This window comes from Nerophis ophidion, linkage group LG05, assembly GCF_033978795.1.
Source record: "Nerophis ophidion isolate RoL-2023_Sa linkage group LG05, RoL_Noph_v1.0, whole genome shotgun sequence".
Classification (NCBI taxonomy): Eukaryota; Metazoa; Chordata; class Actinopteri; order Syngnathiformes; family Syngnathidae; genus Nerophis; species Nerophis ophidion.
The window spans coordinates 45,388,073-45,405,785 of record NC_084615.1 but is presented as its reverse complement, the minus strand read 5'-3'; the positions used below and the strand labels follow the sequence as shown (position 1 = coordinate 45,405,785).

General features: G+C 41.4%; 1 protein-coding gene across 2 annotated transcripts in view; it reads left to right on the top strand.

Annotated features, from left to right (window-relative positions):
• The first annotated feature begins 677 nt into the window (after nucleotides 1-677).
• Nucleotides 678-17,713, top strand: part of LOC133553179 (E3 ubiquitin-protein ligase pellino homolog 2) — a 56,729-nt gene continuing 39,693 nt past the window's right edge. For both annotated transcript variants that reach the window (XM_061901092.1, XM_061901091.1), the window contains exons 1-3: nucleotides 678-837; nucleotides 942-1,050; nucleotides 15,959-16,088. In XM_061901092.1, the coding sequence (XP_061757076.1) occupies nucleotides 971-1,050; nucleotides 15,959-16,088 (210 nt within the window). In that variant the 5' untranslated portion in view covers nucleotides 678-837; nucleotides 942-970. The remainder of the gene's footprint in view (nucleotides 838-941; nucleotides 1,051-15,958; nucleotides 16,089-17,713) is intronic.

Sequence of the window (17,713 nt, the reverse complement as noted above, 5' to 3'; positions counted from 1 at the left end):
ATTTCATAAAATGACTGCAGTTGTTTGTGCTACCTTTTATTGTATTGTTTTATACACTAGTTCTTATCTCAAAGTTTGTTTTGCTTTTTAAAAGCCATGTTGTATGTTAAAATGGTGTTGTTTTGGGGGGTCCAAGCACTAATTTGATTTCAGTTCATTTCAATGGTAGACGCTGATTTGAGGGTTTTGAGTAGAGATCTCCGTGACGGATCCAATCAAGATTTTAAAGTGAGGTAATGTACATTGAATATTCTGATTACAATCCTGACCAACTAATTAAAGTTAAAAAAAACCCACAAAATCATTAAATGGTCTTGAAAATTTTTAAGTAAAAAGTATTGGTATTAGTATCGGTATTAGCCCCGTATATACTTCATATTGGGCTGACACCAGAATATTTAGTATCGCACTGTATTGACGTAGAAATGCCTCTTTTCATCAGTTTCTCATCCGTTGGAGGGGGGACTCTTCGTCTAAACAGACGTTACATTTCTCTGCTGACATGAAATCGTCTTGTAAATAAAAACATGTAGTGTTTTTTTAAGAGTGTTAATGTTTATGAAAGCAAGGAATGGTTATTGTACGTGATTATAATTCATATTTTTAAACGTGAGGTTTAGGTTTCACCCCTGTTGCAAGTGGTACGTTCCACTCCCACCCACTAGCCCGTCTTGTCTCCGCCTCCCGCTATTGAACAGATTTCCTTGCTACGAGCTAGCCGCACACTGGATATAAAAAAAAACACGACCAAAAGATGCTCCTTCGCCGGATCAAAAGTGTCCAACAAATAACTACAGCAAGTCAGGGGAAACCTTGTCCAACTGTGTCCAAACTTCAGTAAGGCGGCAAGCCCCAAGCGGCACTTTCGAGGGTGTTAGCATTGTTTCATCGCCTCTTGCTGAGGACGACTCGTCTTTTTCCCCCCTCTTTTCTTTTTACAGTTAGTACCTAATTGCTGGAGTAATTGCTGATGAATTCCCCGAAAAAGGACGGAGATGATGATGTGCCCGTTAAAGACTCGATAAAATACGGCGAACTGGTCATTTTGGGGTAAGTGTGTGTGGAGTGGCTTTATCGTAGTAGAGGAGAAATGTGTGCGATGGAGAGTAGCTCCATCATCAGGAGGTAGCGTTCACGTTATTAAAAACAAAACAAAAGCGAATGCATGCTTGATGCACGTAACGTTTTTACAACAGCCTGCGGATTATCCATCGGTGTGCAGCAGTGTTCCAAACTAACTAACTTTAAAACCTGCAGTGTTCTCTCTCAGCATTGTGCAGTGTGTGGTGTTTAGGTGTCATCCTGCAATATCCCCTTTCTCTCTTTTTCACAAAGCGAGGCACTTTTTCATCAATGGTTGTAGGTGTAGCGAGAGTGGGAGGGAGATGCTGGATTGCTGAGGCTGAATCCCAATGATGTCATCCTATGCTGGATCTTTAATGGCCCAAAGTAGGCACTGTCTGCAAAAAAAAAAAAATACATGCATTTTATGGTAGAAGCATTATTTGTTGTGGATTTACAAATGGAGTCGCAGTCCAGCCGTGATGCTCAAGGGACTGGAAAAAAATAAGTAGGCGGAGAGAAGCCCCTCCTTTTCACCAGCAGGATGTGTTGATGACAAGAGCCAGCGACTTCCACGGGTCTGCAGCTCCTCCACGCTATGCAAGGTCTACAGGGAGCGGAGAGGGAATGCCACAGTTGTGCGGTCACATCCCGGCTGGATTACGCAGACATCCCTGTTGGCCCACACAGCTTCCTGTCTGTGCCAAAGATAACTGACCTAATGGCCTATGTCTTGGAGACAACATGGAGAGAGGAGGATGTGGCCGTCCTGCATCTGAATACTGATGAGTCGCTGGCCACACCATAACACTGATTGAGCACAGCGACTTTCTCAGATACCAAGGGAGGTGCTCGTTAATGCTGATTCAGTCTTCCACTAACAGTAGTATACATAAACAATAAGGCTGCTGACCGAAGTAAAAAAATATTCGAAAATTTAAAGTCTGTCCCCTCCACCGTTGCAGCTTAGCTGATTCCACTTCCCTGAGAAGACTTTAAGTGTGTTTGTGAGGTTCATAAGTCACTCACTTTGGACCGGAGAAAGGCCATATCCATTGTAGTTCATCCCAAAGGCTGTTAGACAGGCTTCTTCCACACCAAACCCATCCTCTATGGGTCTTGTTTTGTGCATGAGGAGTTGAAAAGGACCTTCCATGTACTGTCCCTTTTTCCTTGCACAGTAAAAACAGGTACTACAGTATGGGGCCGGAGAATTAATTAAATTGTAATTTACATTTTTAATATGACTTCGCACGATCAGGAATACATAATAATCGGGGAAAAACAATTAATAAACCGTGCAGCATACATGCAAATTATGGAACTTGTAAGGGTGAAACGGATGAGGAGCAAATAAGTGGAAAAAAGAGCACGTCTACTAAGAGTTTGTAATGTCACTATGGTTGCTACTTTTTATTTAACACAGCGCTAGTATGGCTAATCAATAATCTCTAAACTCAATAAGAAAATAAAGCATATGATTTTCGCATTCATGTAACTATGGAAAAAGTCAAATAATTGGCCAATAAAACGGAATCCGCTGTGAAACGCAGCATATTAGGGAAATTGACATACGTGTTAGTGAAATGTGGTCATTGTGAGGAGAAAAAAACATTTGTTTGGGAAAATAATGTGTCTGATACTGCTCGTGTACTTAATCGTGATTACAATACCAATCAAAATAATCGTGATTATTATTTTTGCTTTAATTGCCCAGCCCTACTGCAGTACTACTAGCCAGGAACAATTTTAAGCTAGGGTTAGATTCCCCGATTAGAAATGACTATTACACATGCTAAGGTTACCTTACCATGTTGTTATGGCTTTGCCATTGTTTTTTGTCATAATAATGAATTACATTTTTAAAGCGCTTTTCTTGACACTCAACGCGCCTCACAGAGAGCTGAGAACCCATCATTTATTTACTCCACATTCACACATGATGGTTGTAAGCTACGTTTGTCGCCACAGCTACTAGACGAACGCAAGCATGGCTGCCAATTTGCTGCCAATACCTACGGCCCTTCCGACCACCATCAAACATACACCTATGTGACAGGCACTGGGAGTAAGGTGGATGAAGCGTCACACCCAAAGTCACAACTGCAGTGACTGGGATGAGGGAAGCTGTAATCGAACAAGAACCCTCACGTAGCTGGTACGGCCGTTGTACCATCTGAGCTTTGCCGTCCTTTGTTTTTTTTCGACTGATGCTTTCACTTCGCTTTTGTGACCTGCAGCAGTACAATTTTGCATTGGAAACAACCCCAACATAAGGCGATGCGAGCCGTTGCAAAAATACCAATACACAAAATCCACCTTTTGTTTGAAGAATATTCATATTTTGAGTCTTTCTAGCATGTCAACATTGGCCAAAAAAATAAACACATTTTTATGTTGAAAACTGTTTTTGGTGAAATGATGGAAAGGTGTGTGCAATGTTTCCCAAATGTAGATTGTGTCGTTGCAGTCCGCCATCAGTAATGTGGATTGCCACAAAAAGATTTTGCGCGGCATGTTTTCCCTCAATAAATTTTAACGGGACTGACTGGGAATGTAGCTTGTTGTTTCAACTCCATAAGGTAGATGGCATAGTAGCTCTGCTTTGTAAAACAACTCTTATCCACCTGGTCTGCCAGAGAATAAGATGTTACTTTCTCATTATACAGTATATAGCAAGTATTCAGTCCGCTCTAGATTCTGTTTTTCTTAAAAGCGACAGATCTGGTGACTTTCTCCACCTTTTTGGACACAAGCATCGTTTTCTACAGATTGCTAATATACTTGTGGCAGTGGGGGCCTGGCCGAGGGTTCAATTTGATGTCATTAGTAAATTTGCATAATAGGCGATGATGCATTTATTTTCTCTTAAAAAGACCAAAATATTGTTTTACATGTAATACAACTTGTTTATTAGTAATTAGTATCCACATATATTTTGTCTTCTATTATAGTGTTTTGCTCTATTTATAAATAGTTGCTGCTTATTGTACATACAGGCTATACTCTGTAAAAAATTATTTTAGTGACTTTTTCTTATCAAACACAATCAAATCTAGCATGTTTTTTTCTGGTGTTATTGGAGACTGTACTCACGTTTGGAAACTCTTTTCGTCTGTCGCTCGATATTTGCGACGAACGGCGGGACCTGCAGCGAGCCTCTATTGTCCCAAAACACTGACATCACTTTTGCTTCGCGCTGCTGCTCCAACTTTACTTTCTCTCCTTAAAAGGGCCTCTGTCCTCTTATTAGTTGCACAATGCACATTTTGTAGATCGCTGTCCGTGGGTTGTCTTGGATATATCAAAGTATGTCCACATCGCAGACATGCTGCGTCTGCTTCAGTCTAGCGGTGCAATGATTTGTCGACAAATATCGACAATAAAATTGGTCGCTGACAAATTTGTTGACAATTTTTACAGACTGAAGCGGGTCAGCACCCTCGCAACAACATCACCGGTTGCAAATCAGACCGTGTTTTTTATGGCAAAACATTTAGAGCGTAGGCATGATGTCTGATCTGGAGGATGCGACCTCAACATCGCAATCTTGTTCATGTATGCAGTACCAATGGGGTATATGGATGTTGGATGATACCCTAATGGGTACCACCTGATGGCTACTGCACTGTATGCTGTGTTATGTGGACTTTGATAAAAACTGCTGCACTTTATATACTTCTACACTTTGAATGAAGCTGCTAAAATACTGTAACTTGACCGCCCACTGATACATACCCTCTATGTATTGTACTTGTATTTTAAATTGCTTTTCACTATGTAATTTTAATATTGTTGTGTATTTTCAATTCTGTGTAGTTTTAATTGTGGATGTTAAATGTGCCATAAAAGGACTACAGATTGAATTTAGCATGGTGCTAAATCTGGTGCAGCCATCTTCTTAATGTAACTGCACATTGTCCTTCAAACAAGTACAAACAAACAAACTCAGTAAGATAGTTAGCTATCTTGCTGGCTAGCTAACAAGTGTGAGACAAGTTGTGTGCAAAAAAGATTTAACTGTCATAATTATCAAATTCCACCAGCTAGAAATTGTCTAAAACAATTCAGGTACTTTTTTTTTTTTTTTTTGTCAAGAACTTTAGGTGTGACGCAGCGTCGGCACAATAACAAACATCAATCACAGACACACACATAACACACGGTTGACACAAACCATAGGCACTACGGTGCTGAAATCATTAGAGAATAAATATACAATTTGTTAGATAGCTAAAATGTTAAAAAATGATCTAGTATATTAAATTGCTCAAAAAGCCAGGAGTTAATCAATTATATATTGTACCTGTGTGCAGTGTTTGAACACATCACCACAAAATCCTTAAATTTACAGTATAAATAAATATTTTGGAATGAATTAGTCAACTTTGTTAGTATATGCCAATAATATTTTAAGTTGAATTTAAATGCAGATGACTAAATTAGAGTCACTGAGTAGTTTTATGCTTTTTATCAGGTCATCGTTAAGTTAATCGTTGACTATCAAAATAATCTTTAATTGCAACTTGCAAGCAGCCCATTGCATGCGTCTTGCTTACGTCATCCCAACATCTTGTTTCGACAGCGCTGTTGTGGTGATCAAAGTCTTTCTCTTTTTTCAGTGGCCAAATTTTCTGTGCAGCCCTAGTCCACAGTGTGTGAATACTAGTCTTTATATATCCATTCATACAATATATTTCTTAAATTTGTTTTCACTTAAATACCTTTATTTATTAAGTGTATGGGGCACTGGGGGCTTTTATTTTGCCGTGACTGTGGTAGAAAATGGATGGATGGATGATCAATTACATGTAGGAGAAACCCTGACTAGCATGACAGCATGTATTTTTTTGTAAAAGAAGTGGTAGAAGAAAGTGAATTTATATTTCTGAAGATAATCTTTTAGCTTTGTTTTAAGGATAGACTGATTGATCACTATCACTGTTCATTTTGTATGTCTGAACATAATCTGTTAGGTTTGTATTAGGGATGGGCTGATTGATCCTTCACTGTTCAGAGTCGTCGATTTTGGGAAAAAGTATGTGATTGCCATCAGCGATTGCTTCATTTTATTGCAGATCACAAACGGCAGTCCCCTCTTGCTGACAGTGTATTTATTTTTAGTCCCTCTGCTGACATGCAGCAATCAGCTAATTATGTGTCTCCATACAAAGTGTGGAGATGCTCCTCTTAGCTAATAAACACCACCTCCATTATGGCAAATAATTCAAACTTTTTTGTATCTTGCGTAACATTATCACTGGAGGACAAGGCTGACCATGTTACTCGCCGAGAACGAGAATGAGTTTTTTTTGTAGTTTAAATATGGTGTTTATATTGTTAAACTGTATAGCACTTTACCATAAATACATTAAAACAAATACAGGTAATGCATGTGATTGGTATTGGTATCGGCTGATCTCACTCATTCATAATCGTAATCATCAGCATAAAACCTTGATTGGAAAATCCCTCCTTTTTTTTAAAATTTGTTACTCAAATTTTGTCCCTCACAGCCTTCTTACAAATGACGTCCTCTAATGATTTTTCAACATCCCTCTTCATTCTTACAATATAGGTACTTTCATTGACTTGTGAGTTGGATAGCATGAGGAGGTTGAGTGCACTACATTGTTGCACTTGGAATTATTTACAGTGGGGCAAAAAAGTATTTAGTCCATCACCGATTGTGCAAGTTCTCCCTCTTAAAATAACAGAGGTCTGTAAATGTCATCATAGGTACACTTCAACTGTGAGAGACAGAATGTGAAAAAAAAATCCAGAAATTCACATTGTAGGAATTTTAAATAATTTCTTTGTAAATTATGGTGGAAAATAAGTATTTGGTCAACCATTTAAAGCGCTCACTGATGAAAGGAGGTTTGGGCTCAAAATCTCACGATACATGGCCCAATTCATTCTTTCCTTAACACGGATCAGTCGTCCTGTCCCCTTAGCAGAAAAACAGCACCAAAGCATGATGTTTCCACCCCCATGCTTCACAGTAAGTATGCTGTTCTTGGGATGCAACTCAGTATTCTTCTTCCTCCAAAGACGACAAGTTGAGTTTATACCAAAAAGTTATATTTTGGTTTCAGCTGACCACACGACATTCTCCCAATCCTCTGCTGTATCATCCATGTGCTCTCTGGCAAAATTCAGACTGGCCTAGACATGCACTGGCTTAAGCAGGGGGACACATCTGGCACTGCAGGATTTGATTCCCTGTTGGTGTAGTGTGTTACTGATGGTAACCTTTGTTACTTTGGTCCCAGCTCTCTGCAGGTCATTCACCAGGTCCCCCCGTGTGGTTCTGGGATTTTTGCTCACCGTTCTCATGATCATTTTGACCCCACGGGATGAGATTTTGCGTGGAGCCCCAGATCGAGGGAGATTATCAGTGGTCTTGTATGTCTTCCATTTTCTGATAATTGCTCCCACAGTCTTATTTTTTCCACACCAAGCTGCTTGCCTATTGTAGATTCACTCTTCCAAGTCTGGTGCAGGTCTACAATTCTTTTCCTGGTGTCCTTCAACAGCTCTTTGGTCTTGGCCATATTGGAGTTTGGAGTCTGACTGTTTGAGGCTGTGGACAGGTGTCTTTTATACAGATAACGAGTTCAACCAGGTTCCATTAATACAGGTAATGAGTGGAGGACAGAAGAGCTTCTTGAAGAAGAAGTTACAGGTCTGTGAGAGTCAGAGATCTTCCTTGTTTGAAGGGACCAAATACTTATTTTCCACCATAATTTACAAATAAATTCTTTAAAATTCCTACAATGTGAATTCCTGGATTGTTTTTTCACACTCTGTCTCTCACAGTTGAAGTGTACCTATGATGACAATTACAGAACTTTGTCATCATTTTAAGTCGGAGAACTTGCACAATCGGTGGCTGACTAAATACTTTTTTGCCCCACTGTATGAGACCTGTTATTCATGTCTGGTTGTTTCTACTCTCTGTTGTCACTTCTCTTATTTTGCTGGTCCATGTAGTGTGCCTGCATGGTTCGACCTTGCGTCTGTCAGCATTGATGATGTCACACATGCGGTCGTGTGGTCGATGCCAGCCTCCATGCAGGCCATGTGAGCCGCCTGCGCCTGCCACCGCTCATTACGTCAGCCAGCCACGAAACCATGCGCTGCCCTGTCCATCAGTCTTGCCTTTTGTCCGTTATGATGCGCTTGGCCTCTCCTATGCTTTCAATATCTTGTGAGAGAGCATTGTCTTTATTGAAAACAAAGCTTGTGTCCCAAGTGGGCTCCCACAAGGAGTGAATATTTCATGCCGTGCTTTATAATGTTTGTGCATGCAGGACACAAGTGGCCAGTGTGATCGTACGTCATAGATGCTGGAACTCTGCCACAGGCTTTTCTCTATCATCTCTGCTCCTTATCTTCCCTTGCATCTTTGATTTCCTCTTTCTGCCCTTTTCTTATTGCAGTTATGTGTCATCTAGTCTCTTTTTATTAACATGCTTTTCTGTCTTCGTGTCGGCTGAAAAGAATGTAGTAGTTTGAAAGGGTTATCAGGCAGGGCCGACGAGGGAGCTGACTTGAAAATAAAGATAAACAAACACAGACTGAAATGCATGTATATGTGTTGAAATGCACATATAATACATTCAGTATACTTTAAACCTTTAAATTCCATGTCATTCTAACGGTCATAAAAATTTGAATTTGTTAAGTCACAAATCTAAAATTGAACCGCCATAATTCAAGCATAGTAGTCCACCTTGCCTTGCTTTTTATTTGCCTTTTTGTAGCTGTTTTAGCATAATGTAGCCTTTTAAAAGTGCTGTTTTGCGTTGGTCAGTTCTGGGGGTATACATCATCGAACTGGCATAATTAGCCATGGCGCATGTGCCTGTCATGTATTAAAAAGACTACAAAGAAGTAATACAAATATTTATATGTTGTTACTATTACCTCAGCCAGGATGTTATGTTTTCGCTGGGGGTCTTTTTGTCAGTTCGTTAGTTAGCAACATAACTAAAAGTCATTGATGAATTTTGATGAAAGTTTTAGGAAATGTCCGAAATGTATAAGTAACGTGAACGTTTTCAGGGGGTGATCCGGATCTCCGAGTGTTATTGTAGTTGGTTATTAGTATCAACATTTCAGCTTTTTCTCATCCCATTATGCCTTTTGCTGTTGTTGTTTTTTATTGAGGGTGATGCTGCCACAAACACTATTCAACCAGTGTGACTGACACTGTGAGCAAGTTGGGTGATGTGTCTTGCCCAAGGACACAACTGCAGTGACTAGGAAGGCGGAAGCTGGATTCGTACCAGGAACCTGCAAGTTTCTGGAAGATGATTATCCTTGTCATTATTTATTTCCGATAGGAGGTTATGTATTTGTCGCCAGGGTTTGTTTGTTAATCAGTTAGTTAGTTAGTTAGCAACTTAGCTCAAAAAGTCATTGGTGTATTTTGATTAAACTTTCAGGAAATGTCAGAGAGATGGGATGTGAAACGAGCAATTACATTTTGGGGGTCATTCAGATCTCCGAGTGTTTTTCAAGTTGGTTATTACTATTAACATTTCAGCTGTTCTTGTCACACAATGCCTTTTGTTCTGTTTATCTGTTTTTGCAGTCTTTTTTTGTGTTTTTTGTATTTCTAGACTGTTTCACAAGCCCATTAAAAACAACCTGAAGTCCACAATTAGCCCCCGGCCCGCACTTGTCTTGTTTACGTACTTCATCCAGAAAGCAAAATGTTAACAAATGACAGAAGGGTGTTTCCAGGCTCTGTCTACTTAGCGCTATTGCTTGTCATAAATTCAAAGACATGCACGCGTCGGGAGGTGTTCTGCACGTTTCCACACACCGCCTTTCACGGCGGTGTTAATGCACACTCTCCTAGCTTGTGGAGGTGCCCTGCATGTATGGATCTCCGCACCCGCTGCAAATACTTGGCCTTTTACGATCGCTTGTATTTGATTACGAGGGAGGTGCGGGACATTGAGTCCGAGTGGACCATGTTTCGAACCTCTATTGTCGAGGCGGCTGATTGGAGCTGTGGCCGCAAGGTTGTTGGTGCCTGTCGTGGCGGTAATCCCAGAACCCGTTGGTGGACACCAGCAGTGAGGGATGCCGTCAAGCTGAAGAAGGAGTCCTATTGGGTTCTTTTGGCTCATAGGACTCCGGAGGCAGTGGACGGGTACCGACGGGCCAAGCGGTGTGCAGCTTTAGCGGTCGCGGAGGCAAAAACTCGGACATGGGAAGAGTTCGGGGAAGCCATGGAAAACGACTTCCGGACGGCTTCGAAGCGATTCTGGACCACCATACGGCGCCTCAGGAAGGGGAAGCAGTGCACTATCAACACCGTGTATGGTGCGGATGGTGTTCTGCTGACTTCGACTGCAGATGTTGTAGATCGGTGGAGGGAATACTTCGAAGACCTCCTCAATCCCACCAACACGTCTTTCTTTGAGGAAGCGGTGCCTGGGGAATCTGTAGTGGACTCTCCTATTTCTGGGGCTGAGGTCGCTGAGGTAGTTAAAAAGCTCCTCGGCGGCAAGGCCCCGGGGGTGGATGAGATCCGCCCGGAGTTCCTTAAGGCTCTGGATGCTGTGGGGCTGTCTTGGTTGACAAGACTCTGCAGCATCGCGTGGACATCGGGGGCGGTACCTCTGGATTGGCAGACCGGGGTGGTGGTCCCTCTCTTTAAGAAGGGGGACCGGAGGGTGTGTTCCAACTATCGTGGGATCACACTCCTCAGCCTTCCCGGTAAGGTTTATTCAGGTGTACTGGAGAGGAGGCTTCGCCGGATAGTCGAACCTCGGATTCAGGAGGAACAGTGTGGTTTTCGTCCTGGTCGTGGAACTGTGGACCAGCTCTATACTCTCGGCAGGGTTCTTGAGGGTGCATGGGAGTTTGCCCAACCAGTCTACATGTGCTTTGTGGACTTGGAGAAGGCATTCGACCGTGTCCCTCGGGAAGTCCTGTGGGGAGTGCTCAGAGAGTATGGGGTATCGGAATGTCTTATTGTGGCAGTCCGCTCCCTGTATGATCAGTGTCAGAGCTTGGTCCGCATTGCTGGCAGTAAGTCGGACACGTTTCCAGTGAGGGTTGGACTCCGCCAAGGCTGTCCTTTGTCACCCATTCTGTTCATAACTTTTATGGACAGAATTTCTAGGCACAGCCAAGGCGTTGAGGGGTTCCGGTTTGGTGGCCACGGGATTAGGTCTCTGCTTTTTGCAGATGATGTAGTCCTGATGGCTTCATCTGGCCGGGATCTTCAGCTCTCACTGGATCGGTTCGCAGCCGAGTGTGAAGCGACCGGAATGAGAATCAGCACCTCCAAGTCCGAGTCCATGGTTCTCGCCCGGAAAAGGGTGGAGTGCCATCTCCGGGTTGGGGAGGATACCCTGCCCCAAGTGGAGGAGTTCAAGTACCTAGGAGTCTTGTTCACGAGTGGGGGAAGAGTGGATCGTGAGATCGACAGGCGGATCGGTGCGGCGTCTTCAGTAATGCGGACGTTGTATCGATCCGTTGTGGTGAAGAAGGAGCTGAGCCGGAAGGCAAAGCTCTCAATTTACCGGTCGATCTACGTTCCCATCCTCACCTATGGTCATGAGCTTTGGGTCATGACCGAAAGGATAAGATCACGGGTACAAGCGGCCGAAATGAGTTTCCTCCGCCGGGTGGCGGGGCTCTCCCTTAGAGATAGGGTGAGAAGCTCTGCCATCCGGGAGGAGCTCAACTTAAAGCCGCTGCTCCTCCACATCGAGAGGAGCCAGATGAGGTGGTTCGGGCATCTGGTCAGGATGCCACCCGAACGCCTCCCTAGGGAGGTGTTTAGGGCACGTCCAACCGGTAGGAGGCCACGGGGAAGACCCAGGACACGTTGGGAAGACTATGTCTCCCGGCTGGCCTGGGAACGCCTCGGGATCCCCCGGGAAGAGCTAGACGAAGTGGCTGGAGATAGGGAAGTCTGGGCTTCCCTGCTTAGGCTGCTGCCCCCGCGACCCGACCTCGGATAAGCGGAAGATGATGGATGGATGGATGGATGTATTTGATTACACGTAAATGCATGACACAAAAAACACTTACTTTCTTTCACTTTTTATGTGTACCAGGTGGGAAATTAGAATATATTTACCGTCACACGCCTATTATCTGAGTACTCGCTATAAAAGCTGCTATTTCCTTTGGCAGATCAGATGTGTATAAGCTGTGTTAAAGTTAAGTGTAAACTTCTTCTCACTCCTTTTCAACTATGTAAAAAAACAAAGTCCATTGCTAATTTTGTATTTTTTTTTTCTTCGTTTTTTATATTCCGTTGTTTTCAATTTGTTATAATGGCTGTTAAGGCTATAGTACTGTATTGGATCAGGTTTGCTCTTGTTTTTTTGCGTATTTGAAATAAAAAATATATCAAAGTAAAGTGCCAGTAGAATTTAAAAACATGTTTCCTCTAAATTTAAGCTATTATCATTTATATCTGATTTATGACACCAAAAGACTTAAAAAGTTTGGAAGTAAATAGATATGATCAAGTAAGTATCAATCTCACTGAGATTCCCGAGCCAGTTTGAGAGATTATGAGCTAGCCAGACACGTCATCGTGATGATTTAGCGGTAGGAGTCACAGATCCCTTTCCCACCAAAAAACAATGCAAATCATGATGGCTTTGTGAGAGCCAACAACGATTAACTTGGGAAAAATTATGATCCTGAATATTATATTGTTGATCCTGAATGTAAGGAGAATGACCTACACATTGTAGACGCTCTGCTAAACAGATCCACCTTTAGTGAAACACTAAGCAACATGTAGCAGTATTGCTAAGGGCTAAACAAGAAATACAAACTACAAACATAATAAAACAATAGCTGACTGTACAATGTCTTCTCTTATTCCGATGACGACTAAAAGGATATCCATATCTTCCTGTTTATATGAAGAATGAATCATATGTCTCCCTAAAGACCCCGTGTGTGTGTTTATCGCCATCTCCGGGTATTAATTGAATGCCACAGATGAATAACTTCTAGATTTATGGCTAAATCCTCACAAAATCCAGATGAGAAGCATGATTTACAATTTAGAATAACTTTAACGAGCAGAGACGCGATGAGGCAGGAGCAGCAGGACATCGCTAGCTCACAATAAAGCAGCGGAGGACTACTTAGCTTTGTGCTATCAATCCGCTGCTACAAAATAGTTTGTCTGTGTTCTCGCTTATAACAACATTGCTAATATTTGGTTAATATTCAGGTCATGATATGTATATACAGTATTGTTGGCAGGTTTTGGATGGTTATTAGGAGGGTTTAGAAAGGAAATAGAAAGCCCCCATTGGCTTCATTGTAAGATAACTTTTTATGTATGTAATTGTTATGATTTAGAAAGAATATAAAGGAAGAAAAACGTGTTTATGTGTATACAGGGGTTGTGAATGATAGACAGCACATCACTCTCTAATTTTTGCTTATTTACAGTATGACTGATCTGTTACTATGGTCAGACTGCAGAAATGTTAATCTGGTGACGTCAATCTACAGAAATTATTAAAGACATTCGGAGCGTAATTTTCAAAATGGCTGACTGAATTTGTGACAATTTGTGATGTTTACACGGTATTTTCACATAATTTGCGGATTGTGAATACAGTTTGAAATGGTTCAATAGATACAATAAAACACAATTAAGCATATAAAGTCAACTTGTGTTTCCACTCTACTGGCACTTAAATTAGCGGGGTTCTGTTCTACACGGTAGTGTGCTGGGGGGGCAGTACATCTAAGGACAGCTCCAGACTTGAGAAACTGATCAGGCGGGCCGGTTCTACAATCGGAATGAAACTGGACTCACTGGTGACGGTGGCAGAGAAGAGGACTGTTGACAAACTAGTGAGCATCCTGGATGATGCCAGTCACCCTCTGCATAGCATTATCAGTAGCCAGAGGAGCCTGTTCAGTGCTAAACTGCTTCATCCCAAGTGCAGGACTAATAGACTCAAAAACTCCTTTGTCCCACACGCCATTAGACTGTACAACTCCTCTCTGGGGCGGGGGGGACAAGGATGAAAGGGGATGCAAAAAAAAACAGTGCAATACGTTTTCATAACATAGTCACTACTGCCTACTTCGTCTTGTTATATTCTTATTTTACTGTTATATTTTTATTCCCATTGTTGCTTTTTATTTTTTATTCTTATTGTAATATTTCTCTATTTTGTGTCCATTTAAACCCCCATTATTTACTTATTACTTTTATTTAAATTGATCTCAACTCTGTACACTGCTGCTGGAATTTTAATTTTCCTAAAGGAACTCTCCTGAAGGAATCAATAAAGTACTATCTATCTATCTTTCTATCTATCAATCAATCAATCAATGTTTACTTATATAGCCCTAAATCACTAGTGTCTCAAAGGGCTGCACAAACCACAACACGAACCACTACGACATCCTCGGTAGGCCCACATAAGGGCAAGGAAAACTCACACCCAGTGGGATGTCGGTGACAATGCTGACTATGAGAACCTTGGAGAGGAGGAAAGCAATGGATGTTGAGCGGGTCTAACATGATACTGTGAAAGTTCAATCCATGATGGATCCAACACAGTCGCGAGAGTCCAGTTCAAAGCAGCAGCAAGAGTCCCGTTCCCGTTCACAGCGGAGCCGGCAGGAAACCATCCCAAGCGGAGGCGGATCAGCAGCACAGAGATGTCCCCAGCCGATACACCCCCTCCACAAGGGAGAGTGGGACATAGGATCTATCTATCTATCTATCTATCTATCTATCTATCTATCTATCTAATGCATACTGCCAACAGATGGTTCTTAATCTACTCTAATTGTAAAGGTGCAAATTTAGGCTAACAGACCTGAAAGTCCCAACATTTCTAAAAAAAAAAAAAAGGACCATTTTTGCCTAAAGCTCCCAAAGTACCCCAAAATGGACTTACCCCCTAAAAGTCACAATGATGCAAAAGGTCCGAAATGTACCCGGAGAATCTGGGGTTGTGGCCAGGGTCTATTTCAGACAGTTTGAGTAACCCCATTTATTATTGGAACCACAAGGAACCTTCCTAGACCTACAGGGCCTGAATAGGTTCAATTCAGATCTTGTGAATATTTAGAAAACCATATTAGGGTTGGGGAAAAGATGAAATTGTATACCTTTTTACCCTACTGTAAGTCAGGTGGAAATTATGTGTGTATTATCATACAGCAGCTGTCGCCATCATTACACTTTTACAAAAGCGTTATGAAGTTTATGTTGAATTTTAGTGTGCCCACAAAAAAGTAAGACGCAGGATGTTGAATCAGGTCTCCACATCGTCAACCGGATGGACCACATTAGTCGTAGACTCTATATCTAATTTCCTGATTATTTCTTAAATGTCAGGCTTGGTTTGTATTTTAAAACGTTAGCTTTATCTGTGTGTTGTGACCTTCGAAGTCACCGGACAGACTGTGACCTTTTACTGGAAAGGCTTTTCAATGACTTCTGGGAAGGTTCGCTTCCTGAGCGGCTCTTATCAGTCACATGCCGGCTTCCTGCCTCGTCTGTGTCACAAGAACTGTCGCTGGAACAAAACAACGTCCATGTCAGTTTGTGTTGTCTTGTTCAACATGGATAACACACGTTAGTCTTTGCTGACATATTTATTTTGCTTCTGTTTGCTGTTCATGTTGGTCTGCTTTATGGAGATGTCTCTTCATTGAGGTTCATCCTGTTTGAGCTCTAGTAGGTCTTTTGATAGTGTTCAAAAAGGCTCGCCGCACAAAAGCAGCCAAGCTTTTTATAGCCACTGCAGTTTCTCTTCAGCTTTGCAGGGACGCCATTATGTAATGTGTTCACTGTTAAATGCAGAGGTCAAGTTGTGCGTATTCTTGTAGATGCTAATCATCCCTCGCTCTTCTCTGCCAGGTACAATGGCTCTCTTCCCACTGGCGACCGCGGCCGCCGAAAGAGCCGCTTTGCCCTGTACCGACGGGCCAAGGCCAATGGCGTCAGACCCAGTGCCGTGCACATCCTCAACACGCCGCAGGACAGCAAGGTATATTGTGTACACATCCTATAGAGCAGTGGTTCTCAACCTTTTTTCAGCCTGTGAACATTTTTTTTAATTCAAGTACCGTCTAATCAAAGCAAAGCATTTTTGGTTGAAAAAAAAGAGATAAAGAAGTAAAATACAGTACTATGTCATCAGTTTCTGATTTATTAAATTGTATAACAGTGCAAAATATTGCTCATTTGTAGTGTTTTTTCTTGAACTATTTGGAAAAAAATATATAAAAATAACTAAAAACTTGTTGAAAAATAAACAAGTGATTCAATTATAAATAAAGATTTCTACACATAGAAGTAATCATCAGCTTAAAATGCCCTCTTTGGGGATTGTAATAGAGATCCATCTGGATTCATGAACTTAATTCTAAACATTCCTTCACAAAAAAATAATTCTTTAACGTCAATATTACATGTCCACAAAAAATCTAGCTGTCAACACTGAATATTGCATTGTTGTATTTCTTATTACAGTTTATGAACTTACATTCCTATTTTGTTGAAGTATTATTCAATGAATATACTTATAAAGGTTTTTTGAATTGTTGCTATTTTTAGAATATTTTTAAAAAATCTCACGTACCCCTTGGCATACCTTCAAGTACCCCCTGGGGTAAGCGTACCCCCATTTGAGAACCACCGCTATACAGTTCTGGTTCTCAAACAACCTTTTATTACTGTGCTGCAGCAAGTTTGCCAAAATTGCATATTGTGGTATCATTCAACAACACTTTTTTTCATTGACAAAATAGAAAACCCAAAACCAGTGAAGTTGGCATATTGTGTATAAAAACAGAATACAATGATTTGCAAATCCTTTTCAACCTATATTCAATTGAATACACTGCAAATACAAGATACTTAACGTTCGAACTGGAAAACTCTTGTTATTTTTGGCAAATAATAGCTCATTATGAATTTGATGACTGCAACATGTTTCAAAAACGCTGACACAAGTGGCAAAAAAGACTGAAACATTTGAGGAATGCTCATCAAACACTTATTTGGAACATCCCACAAGTGAACAGGCTAACTGGGAACAGGTGGGTGCCATGATTGGGTATAAAAGCAGCTTCCATGAAATGCTCAGTCATTCACAAACAAGGATTTGTTCCGGGCCTGACTATGGTAAGTAAATTTCCACAAAATTATTACTTATTAACAGGGGTGCACAATACACCGGTATTATACTTAATGCCAGTATATTTTAGAAAGCGGTATACATTTGAGACTATACCGCCATTCCGGTACATTTTGATGTTTTCTGTGCCTGAGAAGCAAAGCACAGGGCATCCTCTTTGGCTTACCCCTGCTTCCTGCGTGTTTCCGGAGGCTTCTCAGATAACGCACTGTGATGCGCATGAAAGTACTTTTTTTTTTATATATATTCTCGACTCCTGAGTTATTCAATGCTTGGGACAGCAACTGCATTTGGCGATTGGTGAGTGACTTCAGCTTTATTTATACATTGTGCGAGTAGAAGCTCCATTTATGCAGCACACAAGTGTAGGAATACAAACTTAATATTCATAAACAAAATTAATGAAAATTGCTTTGACGTACTGCGATGAGGTGGCGACTTGTCCAGGGTGTAACCTGCCTTCTGCTCGATTG